The sequence below is a fragment of the Oncorhynchus kisutch genome, linkage group LG5 (genome assembly GCF_002021735.2).
Source record: "Oncorhynchus kisutch isolate 150728-3 linkage group LG5, Okis_V2, whole genome shotgun sequence".
NCBI lineage: Eukaryota > Metazoa > Chordata > Actinopteri > Salmoniformes > Salmonidae > Oncorhynchus > Oncorhynchus kisutch.
In genome coordinates this window covers 63,260,373-63,278,121 of record NC_034178.2, presented here as the reverse complement: position 1 = coordinate 63,278,121, position 17,749 = coordinate 63,260,373, and the positions used below count along the sequence as shown (strand labels likewise).

General features: G+C 41.6%; 1 protein-coding gene across 1 annotated transcript; it reads left to right on the top strand.

The window, feature by feature from the left end:
- Window positions 1–2,708: 2,708 nt before the first annotated feature.
- LOC109890294 (twist-related protein 2-like) lies at window positions 2,709–17,224 on the top strand. Its single transcript, XM_031825650.1, has 2 exons — window positions 2,709–4,498; window positions 15,861–17,224. The coding sequence occupies exon 1, from the start codon at window positions 3,053–3,055 to the stop codon at window positions 3,656–3,658; it is 606 nt and encodes a 201-aa protein (XP_031681510.1). The 5' UTR covers window positions 2,709–3,052; the 3' UTR covers window positions 3,659–4,498; window positions 15,861–17,224.
- Window positions 17,225–17,749: the final 525 nt, after the last annotated feature.

Genomic DNA, 17,749 nt, shown 5'->3' with positions numbered 1-17,749 from the left:
TGTGCCTTACTATCCACAGATCTAAGATCAGTTTACCCCACAGCCAAATCCTGACCATATCCATAAGGAGGGGGAAATATCTGACCCTGGGCTAGTGATTAGGTGATTATTCTACTAATTCCAAGACAGTGTGATGAGGATGAGCCATCTGTTAAGGTGAGAAGTTTGGTGAACAGTGTATTCTAGGACTCATTTTCAACAGGAACCACGTTACTCAATGCTTACTTATGATGGAAGGTCCTTGTGCCGTTGATCAGTTGTCTTTACTCAAGACTTTCTTAGAACTTGGCAGGAATGCAGTAACCAAATTCAAGTATTATGGATTTAAGATATATCACCCTCCTCTTTCAACATACACTTTCCCCAGTACAGTATTTCAATACTACGGATCAGTTCGGACTATAACATATGGGCAAAACCTAAAGTACACATTACGATGGCCTATACTCCTCTTTGATATCAAAGTCATTTCTATACACATCCTCTTGATATCGTGCTGTCTGTTTGCAGCCACAGGAGGGGTTCATTATTAACCCCCCAAAATAAAAGTCAAAAGAAAAAAAGGGTCCGGAGTGTTTAGTGAAACATTATGTCAAGACTCTGACAAGGAAATGAAATGTGCAACATCAATCAGCCTATGAGGAGGGAGATCAAACAACCCTCCCCACTCCTGCATCTGGTTCTGTTTGGACTTTCTTTTTCTCTTCCTCTCCTTCTTTTCTTTCTTTTTTCTCTCTTTTTGCCTTTCTTTTCCATTTCTTTATTCATCTCCCATTCTCTCTCCCTCTCTCAATATTTTTCCCTCTGTTCTGTGCGAGGGGTGCACGTTCCATGCTGTTCCTGTTAGCCTGTCGTTCGCTCATTCTTTCCATGATGGTGGCATGGAGGCATGCTCTGCTAAGGTAAGCAGCCCCAAGGTTAGCCCTGGACAGCCCAGCGCACAACAATTGGCTTCCTGTCCTTCTTCGGAACCCCACCCGGAGGTTGGAGAAAATGTATTTATAATTCCAGTTAATCTGGGAATTGATTTGGGAATTTCGGTTGAAATGAAAGTGCATTTTGTTTAAGTAAGGCCTGTTATAATTCCAATGTGTTGCGTGCATGCTTATTCCTGCATGTTAAGTCTAACCTCCACTTTAATATCTCAGTGACTGGAATACATTTTTTGAGTTGATTGACTGCAGTTGAGTGTAGTTGATCCCAGCTCTCTTGTATATGGCTATATAACATTCATAAAGTTCACTAAAAAAAGCCCCTCTAAAATTCTCCACTCACCTCCTTCAAATGCAGAGGCAATCACACTTTGTGTCCTGTGATAAAACCATCAACACTAATATAAAGTCTGTCATAACATGACAATTCATATACAATACTTGAATGAACTATTCATGTCTATTGATAAATGTGTAGTTTTCGAGGCATCATGTTTGATTACGTTTCAGGAGATTGTCTAGAGATATTGGTTAGGAGTTGTATTGCGTTTGTGTGTGTGTGTCCCTTGTGGTGTGTCCCCGCAGGTCCAGATGTGTGTTCCCCTGGGTTCCTGGTGTGGAGAGAGAACATGTGTCTACTCCACCAGAGGGCATGGATGGCATAATTAGCAGCCCTCTCACCTTAGTGAGCTGGGGTCACAGGGTTAGGGGTTATTTAGGGTCCTCGATGGGCCGTTGCCATGGCTACATGTCTCACATATAGAGATTGCAGTGGATAATGCATAGAAATGGAATTGCTTAAATAAGGACATTCATTCTGGTTGTTATATTTCTATGGGTAACCTGATTTGAAAAGTTATTTTAAAAATTCTTCATATGACATACTGTATGTTGAAAATACTATTTTCATTTACTAGGTTTTGTGACATATTTTCAATTTTTATACTGAACAAAAGGCATATTCACAGTGGCAGTATTGTTTTAAGGTTTAAAGGAATAATCCCAGTTGTCATGGCACCATTTCTATGTGGGTACTATTAAACTGAAATATGACATCACAAGGTTTATTGTTTAAAGTGAAAATCTGTCTAATGTTAATCCACATGTTTTTTGCCCAGACTGGCCTGGAGGTTTGACACTTGGTGTGAGTGATGTGTCTTTATAGTGTCATGTGATATATAATAAGGATTCCACATAAATATTAGAGAGGTCACTTCTGACACAGTGAACTCACACTTGTTCTTTCTAATTTGAGAAATAATAACATTTTTATTAGTGGCTTAAGGGAGTAGTCCTTGAGATATCATGCATAAAAGGTTTTCACTGTAAACTTGTAGATATTACATCTACTTAATCTTGAACATACCAAGCGCATTCATTCAGTACTAATCCCCTCAATCAACGAAGAAACATGTTTTAATATCTTAGAAGTGAAAGTGCACAACAAACGTAGGAGCCTCGAAGCATGTAATGAATTGATGAGAAGAGAGACAGACAGACAGACAGACAAGCGGGTGCGGGAGAATGACAGGAGTGCTCTGGCAGGAGAAATCTGGAACCTATAAAGACGCAGACAACTTCTGCAGCTTTTAGCAAGGCCTCTCGCAATTGGCTGAGAAGGCCACTTACCCCCTTCCCAGCCACCCACCAACCTCAAGCTCACTTCCTGCTTCCAAACCACACCCTAAGAAGCTGGTTCTGACCAATCGCAGCTGCCCGCAGGCCCCTTGTTTTCGCGGGGCGAGTATAAAAGCATAGGAGGTAGCACGACGAAGTAGATGGTTTGTTGTTGTTCTACACACGGGTGGAGGAGATGGGAAACTGGAGGTGAGGAATTCACCACAGAGGCACAGGAACGAGACAGAGCTTTCTGACTGACTGGGAGTAAAGCCAAACCTATGGATCTTCAACAGTTTGCAGTTTAGAAGCGTGAAGCGTATCACTCATCGTCCTTCACTGGAGGAAGAAGACGAAACTTCTAAACCTGTGTGTCTCTACCAGAACTTCCCACGCGGCTGTCTGAAGAAGAGAAGTAGAGGGAAAGAGAGAGAGGAACGAAGAGCAAAAACCAGCCTGCCTTGGAAAGGGAAGAAGGACGGTGTCCTGAGAGGGAGGTGGCTATGCGTGAGGAGGTTTCCTGTGCCAACTCCCCTGAAGGGGGGCTGGGGGCCAGCGAGGAGGAGCTGGAGAGGGGCTCCAAGAAGAGTGGGCCAACAGGGGGGCGAAAGCGGGTGCCGTACCCCAAGAAGGACAGTTTGGGTCGGGCCGAGGAGAGGGCCGTGGTCAGCGGGAGCCCCAACTGCCTTGTTCCGTCAGGGCCAAAGCGGCAGAAGAAGCAACAGAGCTCCCCCACGTCGGTGGTGTGTGTGGCCCCATCCGTGCTGAGCTCCAGCGGCCTTGGTTTGGGCCCGGGCGGCGAGCCCTTCGAGGACCTGCACACTCAGCGAGTGATCGCCAACGTTCGCGAGCGCCAGCGCACGCAGTCACTGAACGACGCCTTTGCCTCGCTGCGTAAGATCATCCCCACTCTGCCCTCCGACAAACTTAGCAAGATACAGATCCTGAAACTGGCGTCACGCTACATCGACTTCCTGTACCAGGTGCTGCAGAGTGATGAGATGGACGCCAAGCTGGCTAGCTGCAACTACCTAGCCCACGAACGCCTCAGCTACGCCTTTTCCGTCTGGAGGATGGAGGGTGCCTGGGCAATGTCTGCCAGCCACTAGTGTCCCCTCTCCATCCTCCAGCCTGCTCTGCCCGTCCTGCTCTGTCTTAACCTTACTTTCTCTTACTTCCTTCTTGTACTGCCTAACCCCACCATCCCTGGCCTCCCCTAACCCACTATCTCTGTACCCCCTAACCCCACCATTCCTGGCCTCCCCTAACCCACTATCTATGTACCCCCTAACCCCACCATCCCTGGCCTCCCCTAACCCACTATCTCTGTACCCCCTAACCCCACCATCCCTGGCCTCCCCTAACCCACTATCTCTGTACCCCCTAAATCCACCATCCCTGGCCTCCCCTAACCCACTATCTCTGTACCCCCTAACACCACCATCCCTGGCCTCCCCTAACCCACTCTCTCTGTACCCTGTAACACAACCAACCATGGCCTCCCTTAAGCCACTATCTCTGTACCCAGTAACCTCACCATCCAAGGCCTCCCTTAAGCCACTATCTCTGGCCCTCCTTTAAGCCAAAACACACTGTTTCCTCCTAACCCACTACCTCCCTCTCTTCATTATTCTCTATTCTCTACTGTTCTTCAAACTGTTCTTTGCTTACCCTCTCATTCCCCTAATCGCCCACTGCTCCATCACTCACCTTACCCACTGCTCCATCACTCACCTTACCCACTGCCCCAACACTCAACTTACCCACTGCCCCAACACTCAACTTACCCACTGCCCCAACACTCAACTTACCCACTGCCCCATCACTCCCACTGTACCCGTTCACCCTTCGAGCTTTGCCCCCGCAACCCCCCTTTCCACCTAAAATGCCCCTGTATGCCGCCTAACAATTTAGCCCCAACTCCACAACTCTACGGTACACCCCTGCAGGTATGTTTAAAAACATGAACACACACACACACACACACACACACACACACACACACACACACACACACACACACACACACACACACACACATACATACACATACACATACACATACACATACACATACACATACACATACACACACACACACACGTCAATATAGCCAAACAGCCAGGGCCTCTGTGCTTTCCCAAAAGCATCTTAAGATGATGATCGTTAAAACCTTTACAGGATTATCGTTGAATCTGCTGTTTCCCAAAACAAACGTTACTAACGTTACGCTTGAACACACTCGTAACTTATCTCCATCGTTAAGGGGAAAACAGGCCCAGGCTAGCAACGCTAGTGACAAGGAAGTTGAACTAAATATGTCATACTGATCAGTCTACAGGTATTATGGGAATGAAATCCAGAGCTTATTGGTATTATGGAAAAAACCATGTACTGCAAATATTTATATTTTTACTTTGTTGTTTCAATTGGTTGACCATGTAGTAATGCTTTACTTTTAAGGATTTCTTTTATGAACGTGCGTGACAACAATGATGAGAACATGTGTTATAATTCACAGGTTAGGAAAGAGGAACCATCTGACATATCTGTGCATCGAACTAATGTAAATATGCCTTTTCTAATTTAACTGATCAAAGTGACCCTTTAGGGTGATTGATGGGAGAACAGGCTAACCTGATTAAACATTCCCAAACAAATCCGAATTTCCTACTCCGGAATGTTTAGAAAAGTCAGTTGTTCTTGCTTTTCACCTTCTCTGTAAAATTCAGATATTGATTTGCATCTTCCTTTAAGGAAATATGTTTTTATTTGTTGAAGTGGGAAGAGTATGAGTTGACTGTCTTTATTTGAATATGTCAAAATGCATTATGCTATTAATAAATAGGAAAAGCCTATTCCCAACGGATCAGTAGGTAAACGTATTTGATAAATATCTGACTGTCACATGTCCACTGCCCATGTGCAAGAGTGCATGTGCATCTCTGTATGTTCGTAGCTATTGATTAACTATTTAAACAAAATATATTTTTCCGTAACATAATTAAAAGTAATAATATAGTTAAAACATAATGACAAATTAGGAAATTGTAGTATTGTATAATAGCCTAAATTACAAATAGAATAATCTAGTAATGTGGAATCATAATTACAATATTCAATTTGCTTTCTTCTTTAGTTAAAACATATGTTGTGCAGTTTGACAACAAACACTTTAATAGACTATTTTAATTTACATCAAATTAGTATAAATATCCTGTCCTTTCATCATAAGATGTATTATCAATCACATTTCCTAACATAATAAAATGATGCTTCAGTTACGCTAATGTTGCTGCAGTTACGAAATGTCGTATTTCATGAAAATAGCATTTTAATGAAACATTGTACTGTAATATGTAGCAATCTAGTATAATCCTAAATAATTTTACAGTTTTAGGCAGAAATATATAGCTATCTGTCATGATGAACTGTGTAGATCAGAAAATAGAATGATTGACAATAGTTTGGAGTTCTACATAATATTTAAACCCAACCAGCCAAATCCAATACCAGCAGCCCACTACCTGAAAATCGTCAAATTATTGTTATAGTGACAATATAACCGTTTAATTGTGGACTAATAATGTACTTAAAAATTGTTTTTCATGTTTGTAATATCATATTACATTTTCTAAAACGTTTTTAAGTACACCAATGAGCGATTCAATTTTTGCATGTAGTTTGACCATTGACTCACTCTTAACAAACCTTTTATCCAGATCGTTATCTAACATACCTCAGGCAGACTAGACCAGAAACAGTTATGTTTTTTCTCTCTAGTGTTATCAGATACCGGGGTCCTGCACAGTTATATCAGGTACATCAGGTTATATCAGGTATATCAGGTACATCAGGTTATAGCAGGTATATCAGGTTATATCAGGTACATCAGGTTAAATCAGGTATATCAGTTATATCAGGTACATCAGGTATATCAGGTACATCAGGTTATATCAGGTATATCAAGTACATAAGGTTATATCAGGTATATCAGTTATATCAGGTACATCAGGTTATATCAGGTATATCAGGTTATATCAGGTACATCAGGTTATATCAGGTATATCATGTATATCAGGTACATCAGGTTATATCAGGTATATCAGGTACATCAGGTTATATCAGGTACATCAGGTTAAATCAGGTTATATCAGGTTATATCAGGTATACCAGGTGTATCAGGTTATATCTGGTATATCAGGTTATATCAGGTATATCAGGTTATATCAGGAATATCAGTTTGAAAAAAGAGAGGGATAGAGAAAAAGCAGTCCTGCCTCCCTCCCTGCCTCTCCCCTGCAGCCTTGCCCTTTCTCCTCAGGATCTTGTATCCAGTGTCATCTAATCAGGGCCTGCCGAGGCCCAGACAAGCAGGAACCTTTAGATTGGAAACAGTTGTGAGGCATTAGGAAGGTGTGTGTGCCAGGGGAGAGTTTGATGGTGCGTGTGTGTGAGTGAGCCGATGTATATGTGTGTGTGCTTGTTGATGTGGACTTCTTATGCGTTCGTATCACTGTGTGTAGCCTATGCACTGGCATGTGTATACTTGTGTGTTTACGTGTATGTGTGTGTGTGTGTGTATATCCATGTGTGTGTGTGTGTATATCCATGTCTGTGTGTGTATAGCCATGTCTGTGTGTGTGTGTACATCCTTGTGCGTGTGTGTGAGTGTATATCCATGTCTGTGTGTGTATAGCCATGTCTGTGTGTGTGTGTACATCCTTGTGCGTGTGTGTGAGTGTATATCCATGTCTGTGTGTGTATAGCCATGTCTGTGTGTGTATAGCCATGTCTGTGTGTGTGTGTACATCCTTGTGCGTGTGTGTGAGTGTATATCCATGTCTGTGTGTGTATGCCATTTCTAGCTTTTGTTATCTGCCTTTCCTCTCAGTCTCTTGGAAAAAAACAAGTAAACTTGGCGTAATTAGCAGCCACTCTTCTGAATGCAGATAAGAACCTAGAAGATAAGCTTTTATTAAAAGATAAAAGATGAGTTTGAGCTAACTGAAAAGCCCATCAAAGAGAACCAGGAAGACAGGATTAAAAGGGAGAGGTAGGAAAGAACAAGGAGCCAAAGAAAGGACGATGAGGTGCAGGGAGCAGAGGCTATCCGTCATATTGAGGTGTTCCTAATGTTTTGAACAATCACACACACTCACACATTTTCAGTAGAAATATGAACAATGTTAGACAAACATAACATAAAACATTCAAATAAAATGTGTACACACATCAAATCAAATTTTATTTGTCACATACACATGGTTAGCAGATGTTAATGCGAGTGTAGCGAAATGCTTGTGCTTCTAGTTCCGACAATGCAGTAATAACCAACAAGTAATCTAGCTAACAATTCCAAAACTACTACCTTATAGACACAAGTGTAAGGGGATAAAGAATATGTACATAAAGATATATGAATGAGTGATGGTACAGAGCGGCATAGGCAAGATGCAGTAGATGGTATCGAATACAGTATATACATATGAGATGAGTATGTAAACAAAGTGGCATAGTTAAAGTGGCTAGTGATACATGTATTACATAAAGATGCAGTAGATGATATAGAGTAAAGTATATACGTATACATATGAGATTAATAATGTAGGGTATGTAAACATTATATTAGGTAGCATTGTTTAAAGTGGCTAGTGATATATTTTACATCATTTCCCATTATTAAAGTGGCTGGAGTTGAGTCAGTGTGTTGGCAGCAGCCACTCAATGTTAGTGGTGGCTGTTTAACAGTCTGATGGCCGTGAGATAGAAGCTGTTTTTCAGTCTCTCGGCCCCAGCTTTGATGCACCTGTACTGACCTCGCCTTCTGGATGATAGCGGGGTGAACAGGCAGTGGCTCGGGTGGTTGTTGTCCTTGATGATCTTTATGGCCTTCCTGTAACATCGGGTGGTGTAGGTGTCCTAGAGGGCAGGTAGTTTGCCCCCGGTGATGCGTTGTGCAGACCTCACTACCCTCTGGAGAGCCTTACGGTTGTAGGCGGAGCAGTTGCCGTACCAGGCGGCGATACAGCCCGCCAGGATGCTCTCGATTGTGCATCTGTAGAAGTTTGTGAGTGCTTTTGGTGACAAGCCAAATTTCTTCAGCCTCCTGAGGTTGAAGAGGCGCTGCTGCGCCTTCTTCACAATGCTGTCTGTGTGGGTGGACCAATTCAGTTTGTCTGTGATGTGTATGCCGAGGAACTTAAAACTTGCTACCCTCTCCACTACTGTTCCATCGATGTGGATAGGGGGGTGTTCCCTCTGCTGTTTCCTGAAGTCCACAATCATCTCCTTAGTTTTGTTGACGTTGAGTGTGAGGTTATTTTCCTGACACCACACTCCGAGGGCCCTCACCTCCTCCCTGTAGGCCGTCTCATCGTTGTTGGTAATCAAGCCTACCACTGTTGTGTCGTCCGCAAACTTGATGATTGAGTTGGAGGCGTGCGTGGCCACGTAGTCATGGGTGAACAGGGAGTACAGGAGAGGGCTCAGAATGCACCCTTGTGGGGCCCCAGTGTTGAGGATCAGCGTGGTGGAGATGTTGTTGCCTACCCTCACCACCTGGGGGCGGCCCGTCAGGAAGTCCAGTAACCAGTTGCACAGGGCGGGGTCGAGACCCAGGGTCTCGAGCTTGATGACGAGCTTGGAGGGTACTATGGTATTAAATGCCGAGCTGTAGTCGATGAACAGCATTCTCACATAGGTATTCCTCTTGTCCAGATGGGTTAGGGCAGTGTGCAGTGTGGTTGAGATTGCATCGTCTGTGGACCTATTTGGGCGGTAAGCAAATTGGAGTGGGTCTAGGGTGTCAGGTAGGGTGGAGGTGATATGGTCCTTGACTAGTCTCTCAAAGCACATGTACAAATGCCCATACATAAAACACACACTCACACACAAATGTTGAGTAGAACACACACACACGTGCACACACACGTACACACACGTACACACACTAGTTGTGCTGTCTCCTGGTATTCCCTTTACATTACTATAACATCCTCAGCAGCATCAAAAGCCAGACTTTGAAGGTTCCACCACTGTGGTTGGAAACCCAAACTCTATACGTGGATGAGTCTATCCTTGAAGAGAAGCATAGTCATTACATCCTGTTCTGCTTCCTAACGTTATCTACTGAACTGTTCTGCTTCCTAATGTTATCTACTAAACTGTTCTGCTTCCTAACGTTATCTATTGAACTGTTCTGCTTCCTAACGTTATCTATTGAACTGTTCTGCTTCCTAACGTTATCTACTGAACTGTTCTGCTTCCTAATGTTATCTACTAAACTGTTCTGCTTCCTAACGTTATCTATTGAACTGTTCTGCTTCCTAACGTTATCTATTGAACTGTTCTGCTTCCTAATGTTATTGACTGAACTGTTCTGCTTCCTAATGTTATTGACTGAACTGTTCTGCTTCCTAACGTTATCTATTGAACTGTTCTGCTTCCTAACGTTATCTATTGAACTGTTCTGCTTCCTAACGTTATCTATTGAACTGTTCTGCTTCCTAACGTTATCTATTGAACTGTTCTGCTTCCTAACGTTATCTATTGAACTGTTCTGCTTCCTAACGTTATCTATTGAACTGTTCTGCTTCCTAACGTTATCTACTGAACTGTTCTGCTTCCTAACATTATCTATTGAACTGTTCTGCTTCCTAACGTTATTCACTGAACTGTTCTGCTTCCTAACATTATCTATTGAACTGTTCTGCTTCCTAACGTTATTCACTGAACTGTTCTGCTTCCTAACATTATCTATTGAACTGTTCTGCTTCCTAACGTTATCTATTGAACTGTTCTGCTTCCTAATGTTATCTACTGAACTGTTCTGCTTCCTAACGTTATCTATTGAACTGTTCTGCTTCCTAATGTTATCTATTGAACTGTTCTGCTTCCTAATGTTATCGACTGAACTGTTCTGCTTCCTAACGTTATCTATTGAACTGTTCTGCTTCCTAATGTTATCTACTGAACTGTTCTGCTTCCTAACGTTATCTATTGAACTGTTCTGCTTCCTAATGTTATCTACTGAACTGTTCTGCTTCCTAACATTATCGACTGAACTGTTCTGCTTCCTAACGTTATTCACTGAACTGTTCTGCTTCCTACCGTTATTCACTGAACTGTGGAAACTGAAATTCCTTCCTACAGTAAATGAAACGTGCATGTGTTTATGAACTTTTTTCGTGTGTGTAATGAGTGTTTGGATAAAGTGTTTGTTTATGTGAGGGGTTCATATTGGGTGCATTTGTGTGGCTGTTTTATACGGATGTGTGTGTTGTTAGTTGCATTTGTGTGTGTGTGTAGCATGTGTGTGTATTTAAGTGGATGTGTGTATTACTGGATGTGTGTATATGTGTGTGTAAATGCAGATGTGCATGTTGTTAGGTTCATGTGTGTGTGTGATTTAGAATACACTGCTGTGTTTAACCTGGCAACAACAAGTGGTGCTCAACTCTGCTTATTCTTCCATTAAAGAGCTGTCACTGTTCTTTCCTATGCCGGAACCTCTGGATCTACATGTGTTTGAGGGTTGCAGTTGCAGTTACTTTGCACTGATCTAGGACCAGCTGTTATAGATCCTCTGTGGCACATCTGGCTTTTAAGAGCTTCAGAGCCTTGCAAACAGGCCGATGGTTCCAAGAGTTGTGGGCTTCTGCTACTCATCTTTAGTTTTAGGGGTTTGAACATTGAGCTGATGCTAGCGCAGGTGCTGGATGGATGGATGGATGTGCTGCATGGGCTGGGCTGTTCCAACAGCTGTAGTGTGGATGTAGTGCACGTAGTGCATCACAGAGTTCTGGGTTTGACACGTAGTGCATCACAGAGTTCTATACTTTGGGTTTGACACGTAGTGCATCACAGAGTTTTGGTTTTGACATGTAGTGCATCACAGAGTTCTGGGTTTGACATGTAGTGCATCACAGAGTTCTATACTTTGGGTTTGACACGTAGTGCATCACAGAGTTCTGGGTTCGCCACGTAGTGCATCACAGAGTTCTGGGTTTGACATGTAGTGCATCACAGAGTTCTATACTTTGGGTTTGACACGTAGTGCATCACAGAGTTTTGGTTTTGAAATGTAGTGCATCACAGAGTTCAGGGTTTGACATGTAGTGCATCACTGAGTTCAGGGTTTGAAATCTAGTGCATCACAGAGTTCTGGATTTGACATGTAGTGCATCACAGAGTTCTGGGTTTGACACGTAGTGCATCACAGAGTTCTGGGTTTGACATGTAGTGCATCACAGAGTTCTATACTTTGGGTTTGACACGTAGTGCATCACAGAGTTCTGGGTTTGACACGTAGTGCATCACAGAGTTCTATACTTTGGGTTTGACACGTAGTGCATCACAGAGTTCTATACTTTGGGTTTGACATGTAGTGCATCACAGAGTTCTGGGTTTGACACGTAGTGCATCACAGAGTTCTATACTTTGGGTTTGACACGTAGTGCATCACAGAGTTCTATACTTTGGGTTTGACACGTAGTGCATCACAGAGTTCTGGATTTGACATGTAGTGCATCACAGAGTTCTATACTTTGGGTTTGACATGTAGTGCATCACAGAGTTCTGGGTTTGACATGTAGTGCATCACAGAGTTCTATACTTTGGGTTTGACACGTAGTGCATCACAGAGTTCTGGGTTTGACATGTAGTGCATCACAGAGTTCTATACTTTGGGTTTGACATGTAGTGCATCACAGAGTTCTGGGTTTGACATCTAGTGCATCACAGAGTTCTGGATTTGACATGTAGTGCATCACAGAGTTCTATACTTTGGGTTTGACACGTAGTGCATCACAGAGTTCTGGATTTGACACGTAGTGCATCACAGAGTTCTGGATTTGACACGTAGTGCATCACAGAGTTCTGGATTTGACACGTAGTGCATCACAGAGTTCTGGATTTGACACGTAGTGCATCACAGAGTTCTATACTTTGGGTTTGACATGTAGTGCATCACAGAGTTCTATACTTTGGGTTTGACACGTAGTGCATCACAGAGTTCTGGGTTTGACATGTAGTGCATCACAGAGTTCTGGATTTGACACGTAGTGCATCACAGAGTTCTATACTTTGGGTTTGACACGTAGTGCATCACAGAGTTCTATACTTTGGGTTTGACACGTAGTGCATCACAGAGTTCTATACTTTGGGTTTGACATGTAGTGCATCACAGAGTTCTGGGTTTGACACGTAGTGCATCACAGAGTTCTGGATTTGACATGTAGTGCATCACAGAGTTCTATACTTTGGATTTGACATGTAGTGCATCACAGAGTTCTTGGTTTGACATGTAGTGCATCACAGTGATCTGGATTTGACATGTAGTGCATCACAGAGTTCTATACTTTGGGTTTGACACGTAGTACATCACAGAGTTCTGGGTTTAACACTTCGTGCATCACAGAGTTCCGAGTTTGACACTTCGTGCATCACAGAGTTCTGGGTTTGACACTTCGTGAATCACATAGTACTAGGTTTGACATGTAGTGCATCACAGAGTTCTGGGTTTGACACGTAGTGCATCACAGAGTTCTGGGTTTGACATGTAGTGCATCACAGAGTTCTATACTTTGGTTTGAGACGTAGTGCATCACAGAGTTCTATACTTTGGTTTGAGACGTAGTGCATCACAGAGTTCTATACTTCGTGAATCACATAGTACTAGGTTTGACATGTAGTGCATCACAGAGTTCTGGGTTTGACACGTAGTACATCACAGAGTTCTGGGTTTGACACGTAGTACATCACAGAGTTCTGGATTTAACACGTAGTGCATCACAGAGTTCTGGGTTTGACATGTAGTGCATCACAGAGTTCTATACTTTGGTTTGACACGTAGTACATCACAGAGTTCTGGATTTAACACGTAGTGCATCACAGAGTTCTGGGTTTGACATGTAGTGCATCACAGAGTTCTGGGTTTGACATGTAGTGCATCACAGAGTTCTATACTTTGGTTTGAGATGTAGTGCATCACAGAGTTCTGGGTTTGATACGTAGTGCATCACAGAGTTCTATACTTTGGGTTTGACACGTAGTGCATCACAGAGTTCTGGGTTAGACACGTAGTGCATCACAGAGTTCTGGGTTTGATACGTAGTGCATCACAGAGTTCTGGGTTTGATACGTAGTGCATCACAGAGTTCTGGGTTTGATACGTAGTGCATCACAGAGTTCTGGGTTAGACACGTTGTACAAAAGCAGTGCACTGACCAACATGGGAGGGTGTAGAAACTATATAGTCCATATAAAGATGTTGGTCTAATGCAAATGAGATGTATGACATTGCTCTTTATTTTTTTATTTGTTATATTATTTAACCTTATTCAACTAGACAAGGTAAAGAACAAATTCTTATTTTCAATCACGGCTCTTCCTCCATTATCGTTATCAATTCAGTTCACATCAGACAATAAGAAAAGAAAACTACGTAAAAGATCTACACTGAACAAATATATAAATACAACATGCAATGATTTTACTGAGTTACAGTTCATATAAGGAAATCAAGTCAATTTAAATACATTTATTAGGCCCTAATCTTGAGATTTCACAGGGGCGCAGCCACTGGGGTGCTAGACCCAGCCAATCAGAATGAGTTTTTCCCCACAATAGGGCTTTATTACAGACAGAAATACTCCTCAGTTTCATCAGCTGTCCGGATGGCTTGTCTCAGACGATCCCGCAGCTGAAGAAGCCGGATATGGAGGTCCTGGGCTGACATGGTTGGACGTACTGCCAAATTCTCTAAAACAAAATTAGACGATGGTAGAGAAATTAACATTAAATTCTCCCCCAACAGCTCTGGTGGACATTCCTACAGTCAGCATGCCAATTGCACCCTCCCTCAAAACTTGTGGCATTGAGTAGTGTGACAAAACTGCACATGTTAGAGTGGCCTTTTATGCTGTTTAATCAGCTTCTTGATGTGCCACACCTGTCAGGTGGATGGATTATCTTGGCAAAGGAGAAATACTCACTAACAGGGATATAAACAAATTTGTACACAAAATTTGAGAGAAATAAGCTTTTTTGTGCGTATGGAACATTTCTGGGATCTTTAATTTCAGATAATGAAACATGGGACCAACACTTTACATGTTGTGTTTATATTTATCTATGTGTTAAAGGGATAGTTCAGAGAAGTTACATATTTAGAGAGGAAACACTAAGTATGTAATATCGCTGAACTATCCCTAACATGAGTAGGCTTCTGTCTCAGAAACCTTACAGATGAGGTCAATGAAGACTAAAATGATCCTATCGTGTGTGTGTGTGTGTGCGTGCGTGCGTGCGACCTAGTACTGCATCAGTTGCTTCTTTGTAAATCAACCGCACTTACATTTTCATTTTGCTAGAGAGAGAGATAGATAAACAAATGCCAAGGAGGCTCTACCCAAATCCAGTCAGTAGGAGGGGATCTACTTTACTTTAGTCTAAAGTGACGCTAAGATCACAACTTGTTATTCGCCGCAGTAGCATACCCCCGTTTGGTATACGAGAAAGCAACACATTCCTGGCAATTTGTGTATTATGGTGTAGTCACAGGACACCCACAACACACATGCTAACTGGATAGCTTTCTCTCTCTTGTTCTCGTTCTCTCTTTCTCTCTCTCTCTCTTGTTTTCTCTCTCTTTCTCTCTCTCTCTCTTCTGTTTCTCAGCATGGAAAGCTGAACTGTAATTACAGACAATTGAGAAAGCTCCAGATGAAATATTTGCTTGTTAAACAGGAGAAAGAGCAGAAGTTAAGCACTGTGGGCTTTGTTCTACACTGTGTGTGAGGAATTAGCTTTGTTCTACACTGTGTGAGGAATTAGCTTTGTTCTACACTGTGTGTGAGGAATTAGCTTTGTTCTACACTGTGTGAGGAATTAGCTTTGTTCTACACTGTGTGAGGAATTAGCTTTGTTCTACACTGTGTGAGAGGAATTAGCTTTGTTCTACACTGTGTGAGAGGAATTAGCTTTGTTCTACACTGTGTGAGAGGAATTAGCTTTGTTCTACACTGTGTGAGGAATTAGCTTTGTTCTACACTGTGTGAGAGGAATTAGCTTTGTTCTACACTGTGTGAGAGGAATTAGCTTTGTTCTACACTGTGTGAGAGGAATTAGCTTTGTTTTCTGGTTCATGTGTTTGTTTGGGAAAACGACTTGCACACACTACACATTAGCGACTTATATATATTATTTTCCTATATTGACAAAAATATGCACATGAATGTCTCTTCAATGAACAAACTATAACATGTGTTACTTGCATCAGGTCACTGTTTCTTTTATTTCTCCTTTTAGGACAGACATCTAACGAATGGACTCCTCTTTACATCTAAAAAGGTCTGTCGTGTCCATCCTCCCCTGCATACCCCATCTCTCCTTCTTCGGAAGCCCTGGCCCACAGACATGGGCATTGGAGCGAACACAGGCATTGGTTTAAGGACAGATATCCAGTCGACTCTCCTTTTGCAGCCTGACAGACAGACAGTATTAAAATGCAGCCTGACAGAGAGACAGACCGTTTTATAATGCTCTATTACAGTACGTGACTGTCACTGAGGCATGACGAAGATCCTCAATTTATACACCACTTCAAAGACTCCACAGAGGAAGATTCTTTGACAACTGAGATGACTTACGCTCATGATAATTACAATAATGGCCATAATAATGACGCCAAAGGGATGGATAGCTGGTGGTCCCAGCCCAATGAATGTTTACAGCAAAGATGCTAATAAGCTAATAATTGTAGGCTCTTCCACCTCCATTTGATGGGTAGGAAAAGTCACAGAAGCCTGCCATGTTTCCAACAGTTATATACCTGTATCTGCTTGATTTGTCTGTTGCCTATGTTCATGTATTTCTCTGTTTGCATTATGTCCCTTCATAGCGAGTGGACTTAGCATGTGCATATGCTAATTGCTTATTCATAAAGGTTACATTTTACATTACAATGACTTTATATCAGAGTAAGTAATAAGCGATAATCTTTGCTGGCTCCCTACAACACATGAGTACAGTAGTACACACAGTTTTGTAGCATGCACAGACTATGTTTAGATTAGACATAGTGGATAGATTCCACTAAACCTAAGGTCTGTGATAGATTAAGTATGAAAACTTAACATGCAAAATAACTACGTGGTAATACAGTAGGAGCAGAGTAACATATGACATTCTTTGGACACTCTTAATTAAAGTAAAGATACAATTAGGAGTGACATTGTACATTGTTGTATATACAAGTAACATTGTACTTATAGTTTTAAGTACCATTGTACTTATAGTTTTAAGTAGCAGTGTAGTACTTTTAAATGAAAGATACAAATATAGTTTGAATATTGTAAGTTTAGTAATTCATTGGAATTTCTCTTTAAGGAAATACTGCAATATGCTATCAGTAATTTGAGAGTGTAATGAAAATTGTAAACTGTACTTTTTTTTAACAATGTGATTAATATCAGATTTTGTTGTTACTGGGGAATGGTAGGTAGTGGGAATATCTGATATACTGTCTCCAGAAAAAGTAGTTGGTTAATATGTTTTATCCTCGTGCTCAGATGTAGTTCTTTTGGCATATTGTTTGTCACCAGCTTTTCATTACATGAGCTCCTGTGGATAATAATAAAAACAGTTTTGGTAAAATACCACTGAAAGTCTGATCAGGACCATTTTCAAAGACACTTTCCATCTTTCTGTCTCGAAGCAACTCTTCTAACACTCTGCACACAATGACAGAGTACATTATGTATAACAGAGTACATTGGAAGACAAGACAATGTCTTATAAGTTATATATAACAAATAAGTGAACTGCAATACCTTTTGTATCAATGCAAGGCAGGAACCAAGATTTGTGTCAAACTGTGTTACATTACCAAGTCATGCGTTTTTATATTCCCAAAATAGCTGAGTGCTTGGTGTAAGGGCAACATTAAATACAAATAATGGCCAATATTTAAAGGGATAAAAAATATATAAACTTCAGGAAATAATGTATGCTGAGAAAGTGTTCTCAAAAGTACTTAATTAAAGCAGAAATAAACCTAAAACATGATAAAATATAACACAGAATCCTTCTGAAAGAAAATGAATAATACACGGTGGCCATTTTGTTCCACATAATCATAGTCAAATGTCATTATCAATAATCACCTTTTCACCATGTCAATGTCAAATGCCATATAC

Coding starts and splice junctions, on each gene's coding strand:
- LOC109890294 (XM_031825650.1), top strand. CDS start 3,053: ATGCGTGAGGAGGTTTCCTGTGCCAACTCCCCTGAAGGGGGGCTGGGG.